General features: G+C 37.1%; 1 protein-coding gene across 4 annotated transcripts in view; it reads right to left on the bottom strand.

Moving 5' to 3' along the window:
* Positions 1 to 20,204, bottom strand: part of SNCA (synuclein alpha) — a 155,114-nt gene extending 134,910 nt beyond the window's left edge. The window contains exons 1-4 of one of the 4 annotated variants that reach the window (XM_019464356.2): positions 19,988 to 20,204; positions 18,127 to 18,272; positions 8,266 to 8,307; positions 104 to 246 (exon numbers count right to left, since the gene is read on the bottom strand). In XM_019464356.2, coding sequence (XP_019319901.1) covers positions 104 to 246; positions 8,266 to 8,307; positions 18,127 to 18,247 — 306 coding nt within the window. In that variant the 5' untranslated portion in view covers positions 18,248 to 18,272; positions 19,988 to 20,204. The other 3 variants (XM_019464365.2, XM_019464383.2, XM_019464393.2) reach the window with 3 other exon arrangements.
* Between the last annotated feature and the right edge of the window lie 622 nt (positions 20,205 to 20,826).

Here is a 20,826-nt window from a genome sequence, read left to right as displayed (position 1 = left end):
GAGTCAGCCCTCCTTCAAATAAGCATCTTATTCTTGCCTTCCATGAAAATGCATTGTGATCCCGAGACTTTGCAAATGCAACATAAAATGTATGCAACCATACCTTGCCCAACTGATCCTTTTTGCCAAAGCCAGTGGCAGCTGCGATGCTCCCTGCTCCCTCCACTGTCTTTTGTGCAACTGCTGTCACCCCTGTCACCACCGCCTCACCAACATTTGTCACTTGCTCTTTGGTCTTCTCAGCCACTGGGATAAATCCAGAACAGCAGATTAACAGTGGGACAGTGGAACAACTGGGACTTAAAATAATTTCACTTCCACTAGCTGTTAACTTCTAAAGACCTGTGTTTACACATACCATAAATAACTGAGGTGTCAGAAGAAATAAAAACTACAGAGATTTTTAAGTGAGTGTCGTTTAGACAAACATTAAATCTTTGCTAAGATATGTTGTTGTAATCCTGCAAATATTAAAACGTGCTTCAAGTGTAATGATCACAAGTTGAAAGCCTTTGAGCAATTGAGGTTTGGTTAACATTTTATTAAGGAAAGTTTACAGAAAGCAACGATTCCAGGTGCAGTTATTATGAGATGAAGTAAGTATTTATTTATTTCAATTTCAACGCCAATTCTTTAATCTCACCGAGCATGCCCATTTTCACCATACCTTCCTAGTCACACAACACATATGTGCTCATGTTACCCTCTGAAATGAACAATACAGATGACATGAAACTATTTATAGAAAATCCAAAAGGCCCCACCAAAAGACTACTAGAACTGATAAATGGATTCAGTAATGTTGCAGGATACAAAATAAATCTATAGAAATCTCTTACGTTTCTATATACCAATAATGAAGCATCAGAAAGAGAAATTAAGAAAATAATCCCATTTATAATTGCGCCAAAAATAATAAGATACCTAGGAATAAACCTAACCAAAGAGGTGAAAGATCTGTACTCTGTAAACTATAAAACAATGATGAAAGAAATGGAAGACAACACAAGGAAATGGGAAGACATTTCACGCTCTTGGATTGGAAGAACAAACAATGTTAAAATGTCTATACTACCCAAAGCAGTGTGATGTGATCCCTTCAAAATACCAATGGTATTTTTCACATAGGCAGAACAAACAATTCTAAAATTGGAATAGAGGAGCGCCTGGGTGGCTCAGTCGGTTGGGCGTCTGACTTCAGCTCAGGTCACGATCTCGCGGTCCGTGAGTTCGAGCCCCGCATCGGGCTCTGGGCTGATGGCTCAGAGCCTGGAGCCTGCTTCCGATTCTGTGTCTCCCTCTCTCTCTGCCCCTCCCCCATTCATGCTCTGTCTCACTCTGTCTCAAAAATAAATAAACGTTAAAAAAAATTTTTTAAATTGGAATAGAACCACAATGGACTCCAAATAGCTAGAGTAACCTTGAAAAAGAAAAGGAAAGCTGGAGGCATCACAATTCTAGACCTCAAGCTATAAAGTTATAGAGATCAAAACAATATGATGCTACCTCATAAATAGACAATTAGATCAATGGAACAGAGTAGAAAACCTAGAAAATAATCCACAACTATATGATCAATTAATCTTTGGCAAAGCAGGAAAGAATATCCAGTGTGAAAAAGACAATCTCTTCAGCTATTGGTATTGGGAAGACTGAATACAAAAGAATGAAACTGGACCACTTACACAAAAATAAAGTCAAAATGGATTAAAGACCTCAATGTGAGACCTGAAACTATAAAAATCCTAGAACACTGGCAATAACTTCTTTGACATTGGCCAGAGCAACTTTTTTCTAGATATGTCTCCTGAGGCAAGGGAAACAAAAGCAAAAATAAGCCACTGGGAATATATCAAAATAAAAAACTTCTGCACAGTGAAATAAACAATCAACAAAACTAAAAGGAAACCTATAGAAAGGGAGAAGATATTTGCAAATGACATGTCTGATAAAGGGCTAGAATCCAAAATATATAAAGAACTTATAGAACTCAACACCCAACACCCAAATAATCCAAATGAAAGATGGGCAGAAGACATGAACAGATATTTCCCCAAAGAAGAGATCTGGATGGCTGACAGACATATGAAAACATGTTCATCATCACTTACAATCAGAGAAATGCAAATCAAAAGTACAAGGAGATAGTATCTCATACATGTCAGAATGTCTAAAATCAACAATGCAAGAAACAAGTATTGGTGAGTATATGGAGTAAAAGGAAAACTTGTGCAGTCTTGGTGGGAATGCAAACTGGTGCAGGCACTGTGGAAAACAGGATGGAGTTTCCTCAAAAAGTTAAAAAAATAGAACTACCCTATGATCCAGCAATCACACTATTACATATTTACTCAAAGAGTACAAAAACAGTAATTCAAAGAGATGCATGCACCCCAATGATTATAGTAGCATTATGGAAGCAAACTAAGCGTCCATTGACTGATGAATAGATAAAGAAGATGCAATATATGCGATGAAATATTATTTAGACATAGAAAGGAATGAAATCTTGCCATGTGCAACAATATGGATGGAGCTAGAGAGTATAATGCTAGGCAAAATAAGTCAGTTAAAGAAAGACAAATAAGTGATTTCACTCCTATGCGAAATTTAAGAAACAAAGAAAATGAGCAAAGGGAAAGAAAGAGAGAGAGAGAGAGAGAGAGAGAGAGAGAGAGAGAGAGAAATCAAGAAGCAGACTCTTAATTATAGAGAACTGATGGTCACGAGAGGGGAAAGGGATGGGCATGGGTTAAATAGGTGACAGGGATCAAGGAGTACACTTGTCATGGTGAGCCCCAGGTGATGCACGGAATTATTGAATCACTACATTGTACACCTGAGACTAATATAACACTGTCTGTTTACTAACTGGAATTAAAATAAAACTTAAGCCAAAAAAAATGAACAATAGAGTAAGGTATGGTTATGAAGAAATTTTAATCCTTTTATGAAACTTCAAGCGTCGAAACAGGGTTTGAAATAAAAAGATTGATTTTCAACAATTTTAATGGCAACAAAAGAGCTAGGTGTTTAGTATGAAAATGAAGTTTGTTGAGCAAACTTATAATTTATTGTCATAAAACAAAATACAATATGGTGATTCAGTAGATTTTTTTAATAAGGTAAAAATTTAGAGAAGACAGTGTAAATAGTTTGGGATTAGATTTGGAAGCAAAACTTAATCTCATATCAAAATTTCTCTAAAACCATATCTGATATAATTGCTGTTTTAATCTTTGTATATTACCTCCATGCAATTCCCAAATAAAGGAAACTCCAATAAAAATGTTTGTTTCAATTAAATGAAGATTTCTATGAAAAAACAAAACACAAGATCTTCTGCTCTGTTAATAATCTCAAGGTTGATAGAGAAATAAAACAATCTCTCTTCATCTAAACCTTATAACACTTATAAAGTCTACATCTTGCACCTTTTATCTCCATTTATGTAACGTTTGCCTTCATTTTGCCTCATAAACTCTTTCTTTTCTGCTTTTCCCCCAGATTTCAAGAATTTGCGGCTTTGAGTGATACTTTTCCTAAGGCCCTCTCCTAAGCAAATAGAGACACTTTTTTGGAGGGCGGGAGGTTATGTTTTAGGCTTGTGTACATCCTCTCGAGATAAGTCCAACCCCAAGGAATTCGATGAGTTACACTGTCAGCTGTTAAGTCGGTGTGATATGCTAATCACATGATTATTGTACAGATTTCATGTCACTCATTGGAGGAAGGCAATGATTGAACAATGTGGACAAAGCAATAGGGTTTTGAAATAGCAGGTCATGGAAGTAAGGTGGTCTGTAAGGATAGATGCTTACTCTTCAGTTCTGGGCAACATGGCAAAATTGAAATGGCCCTAGCGTCTAAAACCAGGAAGAGTCCCCAGAAGATGTTGCTTGATATTTGCGTTTTGCCACTTCTAGGGATACCGTTGATGCCTCCTAACAAATAATGGCTATTCCCAATGCAAAGTTCAATTTCAGTGTCAGTGAGAACATGTACTGGAGATTTCATGTTTTAAAACATTTCCAGAATGTTGATCCTTTAAAAATAGTGAATTATGGGCTTTAACTTGTCATTTTTTTCTTTTCCAAGAACATCAATAGAAAATTTTGCTTGAAAAATGAACACTTTCTTGTTACAGTATCTCAAAGACAAGAATAAATTTTGATCTTTTTATAGACTTGTATTTTTTCTGCCAGCCGTGAAAGGTTATTTTTACAATATCTAGACCATGCTTTGTATATGTATACACATTAATTTACTTTTAATGCACATAAAGTTCACGGTAAAATGCACTTTGTACTTTATTATAATTCACCAGGTTTTATCATTGTAAGAATAAGTAAATTAGTTACATTACAAAATGACAGAGCATACCTGTAGCAATAATGGACACATTTTAAAAGATTTCATTGGACTTGATTTATCTAGTGGATTATCCACTGATCTCAAGCCCCAAGTCCCTCTCTTAAGAACATTGTTTCTCCGTTGATAATGCCAAACAAAAGATGACAAAACAAAAGGAGACACATTCAAATTAGTCATTTTTCATCTGATAAATAATATTCATTTTTAAGGGAAAAGACCTCATAACCAGGATCAAAACAGATACTTCCTTCCAACTTACTGATAGTATAATATTTTATGTTTTCCCCCAAATGTGCCAGTCTTTCCCAATTTCTTTCATATAGTTCCCTCTGGCCAGGAGCTTTGATCCTTCTCAGATATCTCCCTATTTACTCAGCAAATTCAAACTGCTGTTAAAACCCACCTCAGATGTCCAATTCCATGTTAAAAACATTTCCTCCCAACAGGTGTCCTGTTCCTTCTCCTGTGATCTCATAAAATTTTAGATATATCTCTGCTATTGAACTTTGTGCCAGAATTATTCACTTCCCATTATGTCTATCCACCTCCATCAGTCTATTTGGAGTTCATTAAAATCAGAGATCCTGTTATTTCTCTTTATATTATTTCACAGCAGACACCAATAAATTATTTGAATGCATTAAGAGAAATTTTGTGTATTCTGTAATTTATTCATTAACTTCAATCATTAGATTTAAGTCAAAAATAAAATTTCAGAAAGGAAATGTGGCACCAACTTTTCAAATAGATATAGTAAAACCAAACCTTGTTATTAAACACAATTATAAAGTTAAGAATACCTAGCTTTTAACAGTACAAATTATATATTTGATGAAAATAAATTTATATCATGAAACATTTTAATACGGTAATTTAAATTATAGCATGTCGAAATTGGCTGTGTTCATTATCATGTAATAAACTTTTGTTTCTAAGAATCAAAACCTTCAGAAAATCTCCAATAATTGGAATTTCTTTAAACCATACTTCCATGAGAAAAAAAAAGTAAGCTTTTATCAACATTTATTTTACTTTTATGTTTATTTATTTAGTTTGAGAGTGAGAGAGAGAGAGAAGGCAAGCAGGGGAGGGGAGGGGAAGAGAGAGAGGGGGAGAGAGAGAATCCCAAGCCAATTCCATACTACCAGCACAAAGCTAGTTGCGGGGCTGGATCTCACAAATTATGAGATCATGACCTGAGCGGAAATCAAGAGTCAAGACGCTTGAGCGACTCAGTCACGCAGGGGCCCCAATCAACATTTACTTTTTTTTTTTTTAATATTTATTTTTGAGACAGAGAGAGACAGAGCATGAACAGGGGAGGCGCAGAGAGAGAGGGAGACACAGAATCTGAAATGGGCTCCAGGCTCTGAGCTGTCAGCACAGAGCCCGACACGGGGCTCGAACTCGCGGACCGTGAGATCATGACCTGAGCCGAAGTCGGCCGCTTAACCGACTGAGCCACCCAGGTGCCCCTCAACATTTACTTTTTTTTAAGCACCTTCAAAGATTTGTCATTCAGTAAGTCCAGATTAAATACACTCTCATATTTTTCTATAACATAATGCATTAAGTTGACCACTACAACAATAATGAACTGAGATAAAAAAAAGCTAGGGTTTAAGGTAGAGATTTTTAGATTTTATCATGAGATTATCTAACTGGGGGGATTTAGTTTTCTTGGAATTTTTGAGGTAGAAAACTCCTAGTCTAAGTAAGTTTATTGAAGCTGATATTTCTGCAAAAATAAGTAATGGGATGAATCTTGAGGAAATTTTTCCTTTCACATTAGCTGATAATGTTATATTCTATATAATAGTTTCTCATTTCTGCTTTAAGACCAATTCTTCTCCTTAACTATTGAGGTAATTATCTTATTTATCCTTACACTTGGAATTTGGATTTTATATTAAATAATCCTACTCATTACCTGATATGGGAGAAGGATGGTAGTATTTATTGCAGATTTATCCCAATGCATTCCTCCTGGTCAGACTACTTATGGCATTTTTGATATCTTACTATTGCCAGGGTAGTTGATTGATATAATGGCTGTGAATATTACCCACATCAAAATCATCATGGCCTTGCTGCTTAGCAGCATTTTCCATAGTGTTGTGTGGAACCTTGGTTTCATTCAATCCTAGTAACTATTGAAATAAGGTCAAATACATTTGAGAAGCCCTGGATTAAACTAAATTATGAAAACATCGTTACTATGGGTTATCTTAGATTCCTCAGTATGGTAAAGACATGATATGCAAACTTCTCAATATTATAAAATCAGGGAAACGTAAGGTGGCAGGCTAAAATGTTGCCTTATTGTACAAACTTCAGTAACACACACACACACACACACACACACACACACACACACACACACACACAAACTCATTTACTTTCTGCCATTCTGGAGAATGACACAGACTCCAAATTGGGCCACAAGCTTATCTGCTTTCTAAACTACAGGGATTCTTCAACTACCAACTGGAACACCACTAATCTAGCTATGCCCTTCAGATAGTAGTCTCCAACTGTCTGCTGTCCAGGTCATATTAAAATCATGCTTAATAACATCATATTTATGGAAAGGTCCCTACAAGGCAATACAGTTCATTTACTTGCTTAGTTCTGGGCATTACATATTGATTGGATTGCCAACACAGCAAAACAAACAGCATACTTTAATTTACCTTCTAGCAGAAACAGTTTCAAAGCGTTCTGTTTTAATTTTGCACCCTCACTTACTTATCAAAAGTATATATAAAATAGTCATATGAAACATTTTTCTCCACTATCTGTAAAAATGTTGTTCAAGATAGACCCAGTATACAGTGAGGATAAATAACACTTACATAGTACACACTACTTGCCTTCATTACTCTAGGTGTTTGTATACATTAATTCTCTTTATTCTTTTATAGATGAGGAAACTAAATCACAAAAAGGTTATGATTCCTGCAGAAAATCACACAGCTGATAAACGACATGCAGAAATTTGAACCATGGAAGTCTGGCTCCAGAGTTATGGGATCAAGCACAATACTATACTAATACTCCCACTTGATTTTCCCCACTTCCATTTTTAATTCAGTAATAAGAACATGGTATATTCTGAGACACTATTACACTTACTGCTTTCTTATCCTATGAATTATATTTCTCATTATATACCCTGTTTTACCGCATCTGCCAGACAGCCTGGAATACATACAACATGAAACTGAATCACAGCAAGTCTGTGGGCTCTTGAGATTATTAAACTTCAGTTCCCCTATCATTTTTTTTTTCTATTTCTAGCCCTATCATACTCCTCCTCCTCCTCATCACCACCATCATTTTCATCATTTTGATATTAAGTTATTATAATCTTCTAATAGACCTATTCAGATTCTTGGTGAAATTATGCCAAGTAGAGATAAATACAATAAATACTTCACTGATCATTCCAAGGGTGTTTCCATAAATGCTTTCTGAATCATCAAGGAAATATTATACTGAGTATACTTCAATGTCAGAATGTTTCAATATACTCTACAGAAAATTTTATATTAATCCTTGAAAGATGGCAATTCCTGTATGTAATTTATGGCAGCAGTTTGCCAAAATGTTATGTTGGTCAGAATATTCAAATGCTATTACTACCATAAATTAAACCTCTCTGGTCAATTCAGAGCCATCATTTTTGACAGTGAAATATTTTGTGTTTTATTTATTGATAATAAATATTGACCTACTGAAAATATGTAATAAAGAATTAAGGTTAAACAAAGCTGATGTTCCCTTAGAATGCTTTCCTATGAGCACAGTGGTTGCTTACAATTACATTCTGAATGATTAATGCTTACTAGTTTCCATATCATTCTTGGATATGAGCCCCATGGAGCTTACCTGTTGTCACACCATGAACCACACCTTCCTTGGTTTTGGAGCCTATAAAAAAACAAATTTAAAACATATATAAGTCTCAGATTTTCCTTATATTGCTGATTAGCTAGCTTTAAATACAACTAATAAAAAAAAATTCTCAATCTGAAGAAGCCCATATGGAAAGATATCTTTAGGGGTTAAAACAAACAAACAAACAAACAAAAAACTAAAACAAGGAAATCCAGTAATCACACCACAAATAGAAGAAAGCAAAGCTAGCAGGAAGTTGTCTCCCATTAAATTTTAACCCCCAATTAAGACAATTTTTTTTAAGTTTTTATCTTAATTCCTGTTTGTTAACATATAGTGTTATATTAGTTTCAGGTGTACAATATAGTGATTCAACAATTCCATACATCGCTTGGTTCTCACTAAATGTTTACTAAATATTTTTATGAAAATATATAAATAAGGCATTAAGTGAAATTTGGATGTATCATATTTAAACTTACATTTTGCTAAACAGTCAAGAAAAGTATCATATTTAATAAAATAATTTCAAAGTAGTTAAGAAGTTTCAATTTGAATATATTTACGGACTTCCAATAAAGATAAAACATAAAATAAACTATAGCATTGTAGTTGAGAATGTACTTTTTCCCCAGAAATAAACCCACACTACATGGCCAATTAAACTATGAAAAAGGAGGCAAGAATACACAATGGGAAAACACAGTCTTTTCAATAAATGGTGATGAGAAAACTGGACAGCTACATGCAAAAGAGTAAAACCGAACCACTTTCTTACACAATATGCAAAAATCAAGTCAAAATGGACATCAATCCTTGCAAGATATTTATGCATATGTATCCTGAAGTAGTTAACAAAAGCAAAAACAAACTATTGAGACTACAGAAAAATAAAAAGCTTTTGGCACAGCAAAGGAAGCTATCAGCAAAATGAAAAGGGAACCTACAGAATGGGAGAAGATATTTCCAAATGATATATCTGATAAGGGGTTAATATCTAAAACATATAAAGAACTTATACAACTCAAGATCAAAAACAACAAATAATCCAATTTAAAAATGGATACAGGATCTGAATAGACATTTTTCCAAAGACATACCGATGGCCAACACATACATCAAAAGATGCTCAACTTCACTATCATCACGTAAGTACAAATCAAAATCACAATGAAATATCACCTCACACTGGTCAGAATGGTGACTATCAAAAAGAAAGAAATAAATGTTGGCAAAGATGTGGAGAAAAAGGAATCCTTGGGACACTGTTGGTGGGAACATTAATTGGTGTAACCACTTTGGAAAACAGTATGGAAGTTCTTCAAAAAATTAAAAATGGAAATACCATATGATTCAGTAATCAACTACTGAATATTTACCTGAAGAAAACAAAGGCATTAATTCAAAAAGACATATGCATCCCTATGTTTATTGTAGCATTATTTGTAATAGCCAAGATATGAAGGCAAGCTAAGTGTCCACTGATAGATGAATGGATAAAGAAGATATGGTGTGTGTATGTGTGTGTGTGTATATATATATATATATGTGTATATATATATGTATATATATATATATATATATACACATATATATATATAATGGAATACTACTCAGTCATAAAAAAGAATGAGCTCTTGCTATTTGCAACAGTAGGGATGAACAATAGAGGGTATTATGTTAAGTGAAATAAATCAGATGGAGAAAGACAAGTACCATATGATTTCACTTATATGTGGAATCTAAACAACAAAACAAACAAACAGAAATGGACTCATAAATATGGAGAACTGGTGGATGCCAGAGGGGAGATGGGTGGGAGATGGGTGAAGTAGGTAAAAGGGATTAAGAAGTACAACCTCTTCTAGTTATAAAATAAACGTCACAGAGATGAAAAATACAGCATAGGGAATATACTCAATAATATTGCAGTAATATTGTATGGCAACAGATGGTTGCACTTAACCATGGTGAGCACTGAGTAATGTATAGAGTTGTCAAATCACTATTACAACTGTGACTAATGTAACATTGAATGTTAACTATATTTCAATAATAAAAATTAAATTAAATTAAATTTTTTAAATGTGGGCCCTGGGTTTAGATTTCTTGTATTTAAACCTTTGTCACAATAATCAAATATACATCATGTTGGTTAACATGAAACTAAAGGAAATATACATATAAAGTTCTTAAAACTGTGTTTAATACATAGGAAATAGTAAGAAATCATTATTATTATTTTCATATAATATTTGTAAAGGGATTTGCAGGTTAAATATAGGACAAGTCATTAATCAAAAATTCACATAAATGAAATTGTGCAGTTATTAAATATATAAAAGGATACAAGATAACGTTTTATATATATATATATGTGTATATATATATATATATATATATCATAGGATGTGTCAATGTGTTCGTGTATGTACACGTGCATATTTTACAGTCAATGTTCACTTTGCACAGTACTGTGGGATTATAAGGTGAGCATGCATAAGCTGAGGTGAAGCTGTAGAAAGTGGTCTTAAAAATCAATGAAGAAAATGACAATTAATTGGTGGTAAACATTACAATTGTCCCATGACCTTTAAATGTTTTTTTCAAAACATTAAAAATTCTCATACTCACTTATAAATTTATAGGGAAGTGAAAAACTAGCAAAATCTTTACTTTGTTTACTGTAATTTAAGACATTGAGAATTAAACTGTTTCATTTCTTTGTAAAAAAAAGCTTATCAAGAGCAGTTGAAACAGTGCTGCTGTCTTCTCATTGTATAGCTTTCTATATGGAGTGAGCATCTTTCCTAAGTCTTAAATTGTCATACTCTTTTGTAAGTTTAGATCAGTTTCCAAAATGTTACCCTTTTAGCATCACGCTCTATCTCTGACCATTCCTCTAATATGGGGTACTTTTGCAGCAGCACTTCCTCTGGAACATCTTCAACTTATTCATGACAACTTCTTCCATTTATTCAGTCAGCTTGGATCAGTTCCACTGGCTATCTATTGCGTCTCCTGAACAGTAGCAGTGTCACCATTCCCAAAGTCAGCTATTTGTTGTATAAATAAAATATTTTTTATTCAAATTTTACTTCCAGCCATTTTCACTTCATCTCTTTGCTGCATTTCCATATTTTGTGGCCAATTTCTTTTTTTCAACTATGCATTTTGCGAAATATCACATGGGTCTATCACTGGGAGAAGCAATATAGCTAGAGGCTTTGCCGTCTGTATGAGCTGAATAGCAGATGTACAATGACCAGTCACTGAAAAACTTTGAAAGAAGTGATGTAACTTGATCATGGATTATAATGGGTCTCTGTTGTTTATGTAGCATTTTGTGGGCTGAAGGGCTAGGAGCAAAGTTTGTAATGTATGTAATCATAGTATATGCACTATGGTAACAGAAATTCCAACTGTGTTGTGAGGGACTGGTATTATTCAACTAACTGTGGTGTCGGAAATTTCTTGCATCCTGGAACTATACAAGGGGAGAACACCTTTTATTTAAGAGAATACTTCTTATCACTACTACTCACTCCTTGTACCCCATATTTTTAAAAACAACTATTTGAAATAAATGTGTAACAGTTGGTCTGTGGTCTTTCCTCTCTGCCTGAGTAATAGCTGAGAATTTGACCTTGGGCTAAATCACGGAATGTATCCTGATTTAAAGATAAATGAGAGTCTTAACGAAGTTGCTTCATATCAAACCAATCACCTGTGGTTTGCTGTCAATTGTTTGTTATTATCTGTAATTAATAATTAACATTTTATTGATGAGTAATCTGTCATTGAAAACCTATAGCTACAAAGTAGGTACCAAGAGGCTAAGTGACTAGTAAACTGAAGAGAGACCAGTGCTGATGGCTTGCATGAGCTGAGGTGGCCAAAACTATCCCATCTTATGTCTCATGACTTCACAAAGGCACAGAGTGGAAAAGGTTGAAAGTAATGCCTAGGAGTTGCAAGAACTCAAATATACTGCTATTGTACATGTTATGTTGACTCTGTCAACTTGATGCATCTGGAGCATATTGTTATTTGAGAGCTTGATATTAATCCATGCTCCTGACCATTGCTGCTTGCTGAACAAAGTGGCATTGGGAGAGTTGTGAAGATAATTATTTTGCCTTTACAGTTATAATACTTGGCATTACATAAAGAAAATGAATGTTTTTGCTTTTCAATTTGACTCTATACTTATAATGTCTGACCCATTTGATTGAGATAATTGTTATTTATTAAACTGAAGTATATTGATTGAATATTTGTATACAAATATATCACAAATGAAGAAAAATCATAAAATAACACTGATTCTTATGGTAGTTCCTCACTTAGTTAAAAGGTAGCTGCCAAAAATATATTATAAAGGAATAAGATTACTTTCATCTGTAGGCTTAAGAAAACAGTGTGCTAAACATCTTCAGCCACACTGAAATTACAAAACTTTCTCTAGCCACTTCCAGTATTTCACTCTAGCTACTGATGAGTTTTGTAATGAAGAATGAAAAGATGAAAAGAAAATATGTTGGCAAAGTAAGTATTCTGTTGGACAGCTTGTTTGATAATAATAACCATGGCTCCTATATAAAAGTGTGCTTTACAAAAATCCTCAGTGAAATGTTAACAAATCAAATCTAACAATATTTAATAAGAATTATACTCCACAACCAAGTGGAATTCACACCAGGTACACAAGGTTGGTTCAATACTCAAAAATTAATTAGAGTAATCCATCACATTAACAGGGTAAAAAAGACAAGTCACATGATTATATCAGTAGATGCAGAAAAAGCATTTGACAAAATGCAACATCTATGTATGATTAAAAACTTTTGGTAAACTAGAAATACAAGGGAACTTCCTCAACTTGATAAATATTTCCAAAAAAACCTACAGTTAACATCATATTTCATAGCAAGAAACTAGAGCTTTCCTACTAAGATCAGGAAAAGGACAAGCGTCATACTGGAAGTCCTAGCCAGTGCAACAAGACACAAAAAGGAAATAAGAGGTATACAGATTGGGAAAGAAGAAATAAAACTGTCTTCATTCACAGATGACATGATTGTCTATGTAGGAAATCCTAAAGAATCAACAACGACAAAAAAACAAACAAACAAACAAACAAAAAAACAACAAAGAAGCAATTATTGTAAGACTGCAAGATAGAAGGTTAATAAACAAAAGTCAACCACTTTCCTATATACCATCAATGAACAAGTGAAATTGAAAATTAAAAACAGGATACAATTATCTTAGCACCAAAAAATACTGAAATACTTAGGTAGACATTTAATAGAATATAAGATCTAATATAAGATCTATTCTATAAGAATAGAATATAAGATCTGGATGAAGAAAAAGCTCTGATGAACAAAATCAGAGGACTAAATAAAAAGAGGTATATTCCATGTTCATCGATGGGAATACTCAATACTATCAAGATGTCAGTTCTTCTTAACTTACTCTATAGTCCAATGCAATCTTAGTTCTTCCAAATTTGATGTATATTTCAGTGCAATCTTTTTTTTTAAATTTTTAAATGTTTATTTATTTTTGAGAGAGACAGAGACAGAATGCTAGTGGGTTGAGGCAGAGAGAGGGGGAGAATCTGAAGCAGGACCCAGACTCTGAGCTAGAGCTCGAACTCACGGACTGTGAGATCATGACCTGAGCTGAAGCTGGATGCTCAACCGACTGAGCCACCCATGTGCTCCTATTTCAGTGTAATCTTAATAAAAATCTCACCAAGTTATTTTACAGATATCAACAGATTCTAAAGTTTACGGGGAGAGCAAAAACTATAGATATCAACAGATTCTAAAGGCCCAGAATAGCCAAGATAATATTGAAGTCAAATAATAAAATCATAGGTCTGACACTATTTGCCTTCAACCTACAGTAATCAAGACAGTGTGATAATAGCAAGAGAGTAGACAAATAAATCATTGGACTAGAATAGAGAGCCTATAAATAAAACCACATAAATATAGGCAACAGATTTTTGACAAAGGAACAAAAGCACTACAATAAAGCAAAGATAGTCTTTTCAACAAATCGTGCTAGAACAACTGGACATCCACATGCACAAGAAGAAGGAGGACGAGGAGAAAGAGGAGAAGAAGAAGAAGGAGAAGAAGAAGGAGAAGAAGAAGAAGAAGGAGGAGGAGGAGGAGGAGGAGGAGGAGGAGGAGGAGGAAGGAAGGAAGGAAGGAAGGAAAAGAAAGGAGAAGAAGGGGCAAGGAGAAGAAGGAGAAGAGGAACAAAAGAAGTAGGAGGAGGAGAAGGAGGGGAAGGGAAAGGAGGGGAAGAAGAAGGAGGAGAGAAGGAAGAAGAGGCAGGGGAAAGGGAGGACAAGAGTCTAGACACCACCTTTACACTCTTCACAAAAAGTTAATGCAATAAAGATCATAGACCTAATTGTAAAACAAAATTATAAAACTCCTAGAATAACATAGGGGAAAACCTACATGACCTTGGGTATGCCAATGACTTGGAGATATAACACCAAAAGCACAGCCCATGAAATAAAGAATAAATAAGCTGAACTTCCTTAAAATTAAAAATTTCACCTCCATGAAAGAGTAAAGAGAAAAGCTATGGACCGAGAGAAAATATTTGCAGAAGATATGTCTGAAAAGGAACTATTATCCAAAATATATAGAGGACTCTTAAAACTCAGTAAGAAAATAAACAATCAGATTAAAAACCAGACCAAAGAACGTAACAGATACCCCACCAAAGAAGATATATAGATGACAAATAAGCTTATGAAAAGATGCTCCACATCATTTGCCATCTGGGAAATGTAAATTAAAACTATCAGACACCACTGCATGCCTCTTAGAATGGTCAGAATCTAGAAGACTGAAACACCAAATGCTGGCAAGGATGTGGAGCAACAAGAATTGTCATTTACTGTTGGTGGGATGCAAGATGGTCCAGCCACTTTGGAAGACAATTTGTTACGTCCTTATAAAACTAAGCATGTACTTATCATATGATCCATCAGTAGTGATCCTTCCTATTTACCCATAGGAATTGAAAACTTACATCCACTCAAGCCCACACATGGATGTTGAACTAGAATTTTTATTCATAACTGCCAAAACTTTGAAGGAACCAAGATGTCCCTCAGTAGGTGAACAGATGAACTGTGATACATCCAGACAATGGGATTAATATTTAATGCTAAAAGGAAATGAGCTATAAAACCATGAAAAGACAAGGAAGAACTTTAAATGCATATTACTAAGTGAAAGAAGCCAATCTTAACAGTCTCTATACCAGCTATATGACATTCTGGATATGGTAAAATTGTGGAGACAGTAAAAAGATCACTGGTTACCAGGGGTTGATAGAGGAAGATGAATAAATGATGTACAAACAATTTTTAAGACACCAAAAATATCTAGATGATACTATAATGATGGATATACTTCATTATGCATTTGTCCAAACCCAGAGAATGTATAGCGCAAGGAGGGAATCTTAAACTATGGATTTGGTTGGGGTGATCATAATGTGTCAGTGTAGTTCATTAATTTTAATAAATGTACCATTCTGGTGGGAGATGTTGACCATGCGAGAGGCCATGCATGTGTGGGGCCAAAGGGTACATGAGAAACTTCTGCTAGTTGCCTCTCAATCTTGCTGTGAATCTAAACCACTACAAAAAAAAAGTCTCTTTTTTTTAAGTGTACTTTATCACTCATGTGTTTTGTTTTATTATGACATTCTCACAAAAACTCTGCAAGGTAGTTGCATTTATCTAAATCACATTGTTACAAATGAAGAAATAAAGCTCATAGATGGTAGTTAAGTTTTATAGTCTTCTGAAGGCAATAAATGACATAGCCTGGACTAGATTTGAGGTTTGTCTGACATCAAGTCTATGTTCTCTCTACTTTTCCAGGACTCAGCAAACTGCGGTCTATGGGCCCAATCGACTCACCACCTGTTCCAGTAGTAAGATTTTACTGGAATACAGCTAATTATTGTCTATGGCTGCTTTCATTACCACAACAGCAGAGTTGATTAATAATAGAAATCTTATGGCCCAAAATAGTTACTGTATAGCACTTTACAGGAAAAGTTTCCCAACCCCTGACCTACATACTGTGTCTTCTTAGGGTGAGTTTTCATCCTAAAACCTCTGTTTGAGTTCAAATTTTAATTATCCTTCAGGACACAACCAATACACAATTTATAGAATGCACTATGTATTAAATATCATGATAAATACTGAAGATGGTTTAAAAATACATGTGACATAAAAAAATTATAATTTTATATTATAGTGTCAGAGTAAATAACAGAATTAATCTCTAAGAAATAAAATCATTCTATTTGCCCAAACTCATAGTTGACAATGAAAACAAAGTTTTCCAGATGATGAAACGTGTTTATTACCTAGCAAAGAGCAATGTATTAAATTAATATTCAGTAGTTTCTGGACTCACTACAAACTAATGGCATAAATACCAGCATTGTAAAAAATATTTAAAGTTACAAAATTATAAACTAAAATCAAAAAGTATTTCTAAGTATACACTTTTACAATTTAGAAAACTGAGGACAAGTATAAAGATATCGATTATCTGCACATCACTGATTCCGTATTCCAAATTTCATCTAAAAAGATCTAATTCACACTTTACAAAACCACTTGAAATTAAGTCATCACTTTTTCCTCTTGTAACACTCTTTAGTTCAATGATTTTCTGAAAATATGTCTTAAGATAGAAAAAGAAGAACTTAACTGAAGATTTGCAGTAAACTCAAGCCAATATAGAGTCTATGGACAATGAGAAAAAATAACATGAGAAGCATTTTTAAAAATCATTCCAAGTGTAACTCTTCTTCAGTGCATCCACGTTGGAGAGACAGTGTATCTGTCCTTCACCCACCGACACAGGCATAGCGCCCTTCGCCGCCCAATACGTTCATCCTCCACCTTATGCATACCCTGTGCTACTGCTGCTACAGCTACCACCAGAGAATGTGGAAGAGCTTGGAGGAGCAGAAGAGAAAGGGAGAGGCAGAATGGGCCGAAAGTGAGCATGTGCCTGTGGGCATGTGTCCATGTGGACGAGTGTTTGACTATGTGTGTGTCTATTCCTTCCCCAAAGAAGCCGAAGGGATTTACAAAATAACACTCAACCAGGCACCATTCAAGATAAGAAGAGGGTCAGGATCTGCATGAATACTACTAAGTGGCAATGTGGAACAAGTAGAAATAAGCACTCATCTCATTATTTAGTATGTGTGCCATTTGACAAATATCTCTGGGATATTAGTAGCAGGCATCAAGCACTTTTGGGGGGTAATTAATCTTCAGTTTACCAAGTAGTCGCAAGGATGAACTGTACCAAAGATTTTTCTGTCCTTTCCTTTTTTAGGGCCACAGTAGGTCTCTTTTTACATATCCCAGGGCCATATCAAAAGGTCTTATTTTAAAATGTGAATACACTAAAATTTGCCAATATTATTCATGATAAAAAATCAAAGGTCTATGAATGATTTCGATTCTTAAAAATGTTAATTATTTTTTGAGACTGACTTTTCAAAACTTTTCCTGAAATATAGTCACTTATACACAGAAGCATTCACACCAAAAAATGAAATCAGCTGAGAAAACAAATTTTCTTCACTTTTTTACTATTGGCTCTAAATATACGCATTTATCTACTCACACAGTCCCCTGACTCAGTTTATCCTTTTGACAAGTGATGATGCAAAAATGAATCAAGCAAGAAATACCAGCCTTTAGAGCATCAATCATCATAACCCATCAGTCATAAATAAACATCAAAATGATATTTGGGGTTTACCTACCTACATAGAGAACACCCTCTTTTGTCTTTCCTGCGGCTTCTGCCACACCCTGTTTGGTTTTTTCAGCAGCAGCCACGACTCCCTCCTTGGCCTTTGAAAGTCCTTTCATGAATACATCCATGGCTAATGAATTCCTTTACTCTACACTGGAGAACACAAAATATAATTTCAATGAGAACTTGTGAGCAGAATATAATAAAATTAGAACCACCCAAGGTAAAAACCACAGAAAGATCAGTATAACTCCCAAAAGTGTGTGACACTTTTAACCATACTCTTATTTCAACCACTGGGTGGGGAAGGGGGAGCCTTTTTTTAGCTTTTGCATTAAAAATTTAGCATTCCTCATCCATCTTGGCTAGTAAAACTCTAGCTGCCCAAACATGGATTAAGATGAATCATCTAGTTGTTCTTAATGTATCTTCCAAGTGTAGTTGCATGAAAAGATGGACCCCTCTTTGAACTTCCCAGAGTCCAAAGAGCGACAAAACAAGTTAGAAGTATGGTTCAGGGGCACCTGGGTGGCTCAATCTGTTAAGCCTGTGACTTCCGCTCAGGCCATGATCTCACAGTTTGTGGGTTTCTGAGTCCGAGCCCCAGGCGGGCGTAGAGCTCTGTGCTGACAGCTCAGAGCCTGCTTCGGATTCTGTGTCTCCCTCTCTCTCTGTCCCTCCCCCACTCACGCTCAAAAATAAACATTAAAAAAAAAAATCTTAAAAAATAAAAATAAAAATAAGTATGGTTAAAAGATTACAGGAAAAGAAAATGAAAAGAAGCTAGAAGCATGGGGTCGGAGTCAGTCTTAAAATGAATTCCAGAAGAGGGCTAACTGGTTGATCCCAGAGAAGGGAGGGAAGAGAACTACTCACTCTGGGTGTGGCCAACCTCAGGCCCACAGCGAGCCCACCCGCACCCATTCTAATCTACCCGACCATCCACGCTCGCCCCCAGCTATCTGCCAGGAGCAGGCGCCTGTGCACACTCGGGAGCAGTCTCCTGACTCGCGCCTGCCACCCGAGGGGGCGTTCTCCGCGCGCCTGAATTCACCACCCACCAGGCACCCGCACCTGTTAACCCCTTACCACCTGTTGACCTGCCTTCCCTGCACTTCCATTTAATCATTTGCCAAACGCAGCTTGCTTACTTGACCGGGAACGCTGAGAGGGCGGACTGGGGGATTTAAGGTAACAGAGAAATAAAAGTTGGCACCTCGCGCTCCATCGAGCATCCTCGCGTTTCCCCAGGGGAAAAGCGCACCCCGGAGCAGCAGCCTAACCTCTCGGTCTTTGGGGATGAGAAGAGCCGAGTCGGAAGCGAGAGGTCAACTTACTTTCGTCCAGCTCGCTGGAGAGATAGGGACCCACCTCGGAGAGACTTGACCCAGCGGGTCCTCATTGCAGCACCACCTCCCCCCTCCCAGAAGCGCACGACTCCTCTCCCCCGGGTTTCCCCCAGCATTTCCAAAGCTGCCTGTTCAGATCCATTGGTCCTTACCTGAGTGCCTCCGATCCTCAGAAGTACAATTCCTCCCCACCCGCCCCTTACACAAAATTGTTCAAAACAATTCCCCGATGTTATTTAAATGGAAAGGGGGAGGATAAGAAGCGCACAGGAAGGGAGGAGGCGGCACCAGGACCGGGGTGGTCCCCAGAGGAGGCTGCCGTCAGCGCCGCCGGGTGATGAGAGGCTGGGGGCGTGGGAGGCGAACCCACGAACCTGTCGTCGAATTGCCACTCCCCGTCCCCCGCACAATTGGATCCGAGAGAAAGAGGCAGAGGGTCGGAAGGGAAGGCGGGGAGAGAGCGCCCAGGATGCCAAGGGCCGGCTCGGTCCTCGGGTCCGCCCTGCAGCTAGCACACACCTCGCCCCTCGTCTCGGCGCTGGGTCTGTCACCCCTTCGCTCGGGTCCCCTCTGGTCGTCGCGGTCTGCCTCCTCTTCCTCTCTCTCCTCCTCCTTCTCCTCCGCTCGCCGCCCCCGCAGCTGATTTGTCAGCGCCTCTCCCCGCCCTTCTCCCGGCGCTCGCCGCTTTCCCAGCCGCGTGCACTTCACTCCTCTGCTCGGATGGGGATGGGGGCGGGGGGAAGGCCGCACCTCCGGCTCCAGACGCCAGCCTGGGCCCGGCGGGGTGGGGGTGGGAGGTGGGGTAGTCTGCGCTTCCGCTCTAGTTCAGGATCAAGGGGACTCTCCTGGCGATCGCGAGCTGTTAGGCTGATGTTTCTCCCCCTTTCCCACCCCCCCTCCTTCGCTGTCTCCGCCTTCCCCTCTGGTTCCTCCCTGGACCCCCTTGTGGGAGCCAGCCTGGGGGAGCGGAGGCCTGGGAGCTCGACCACCAAAGATAGAGCCATCCTCTTGGGAGGCTACCGAAGGAGGCAGGCGGCGCAGGAAGCCCTCCCAAGAAGAGCACGTTTCCCTGGGATCGCTGTGATTTTTATTAACGGCCGTAGGACACAATGTTTAAGATGCTTTTGTTCGAACATCCTTCAGATCTTCCCTTGCTCTTAACGTCAGGTGAGCTCGAAAGGGTCCGGCGGATGCAGAGGAGACTAGTAAGGAAGAGTTACAGGTTGAGGCAGGAGGAGGCTCTCGGAGTCCTCTTCCCACCCCACTGTCACCATTTTCCTGTCCACCAATCAGCGGCTGCCAGACGCCGATTTTTTTTCCCCCCATCCGTGGAATACGGAATCAATATTCCCCAGACG

Source organism: Panthera pardus, unplaced genomic scaffold, assembly GCF_024362965.1.
Source record: "Panthera pardus isolate Hobbes unplaced genomic scaffold, ASM2436296v1 HiC_scaffold_13, whole genome shotgun sequence".
Classification (NCBI taxonomy): Eukaryota; Metazoa; Chordata; class Mammalia; order Carnivora; family Felidae; genus Panthera; species Panthera pardus.
This window is presented reverse-complemented; position numbering and strand designations above follow the sequence as displayed.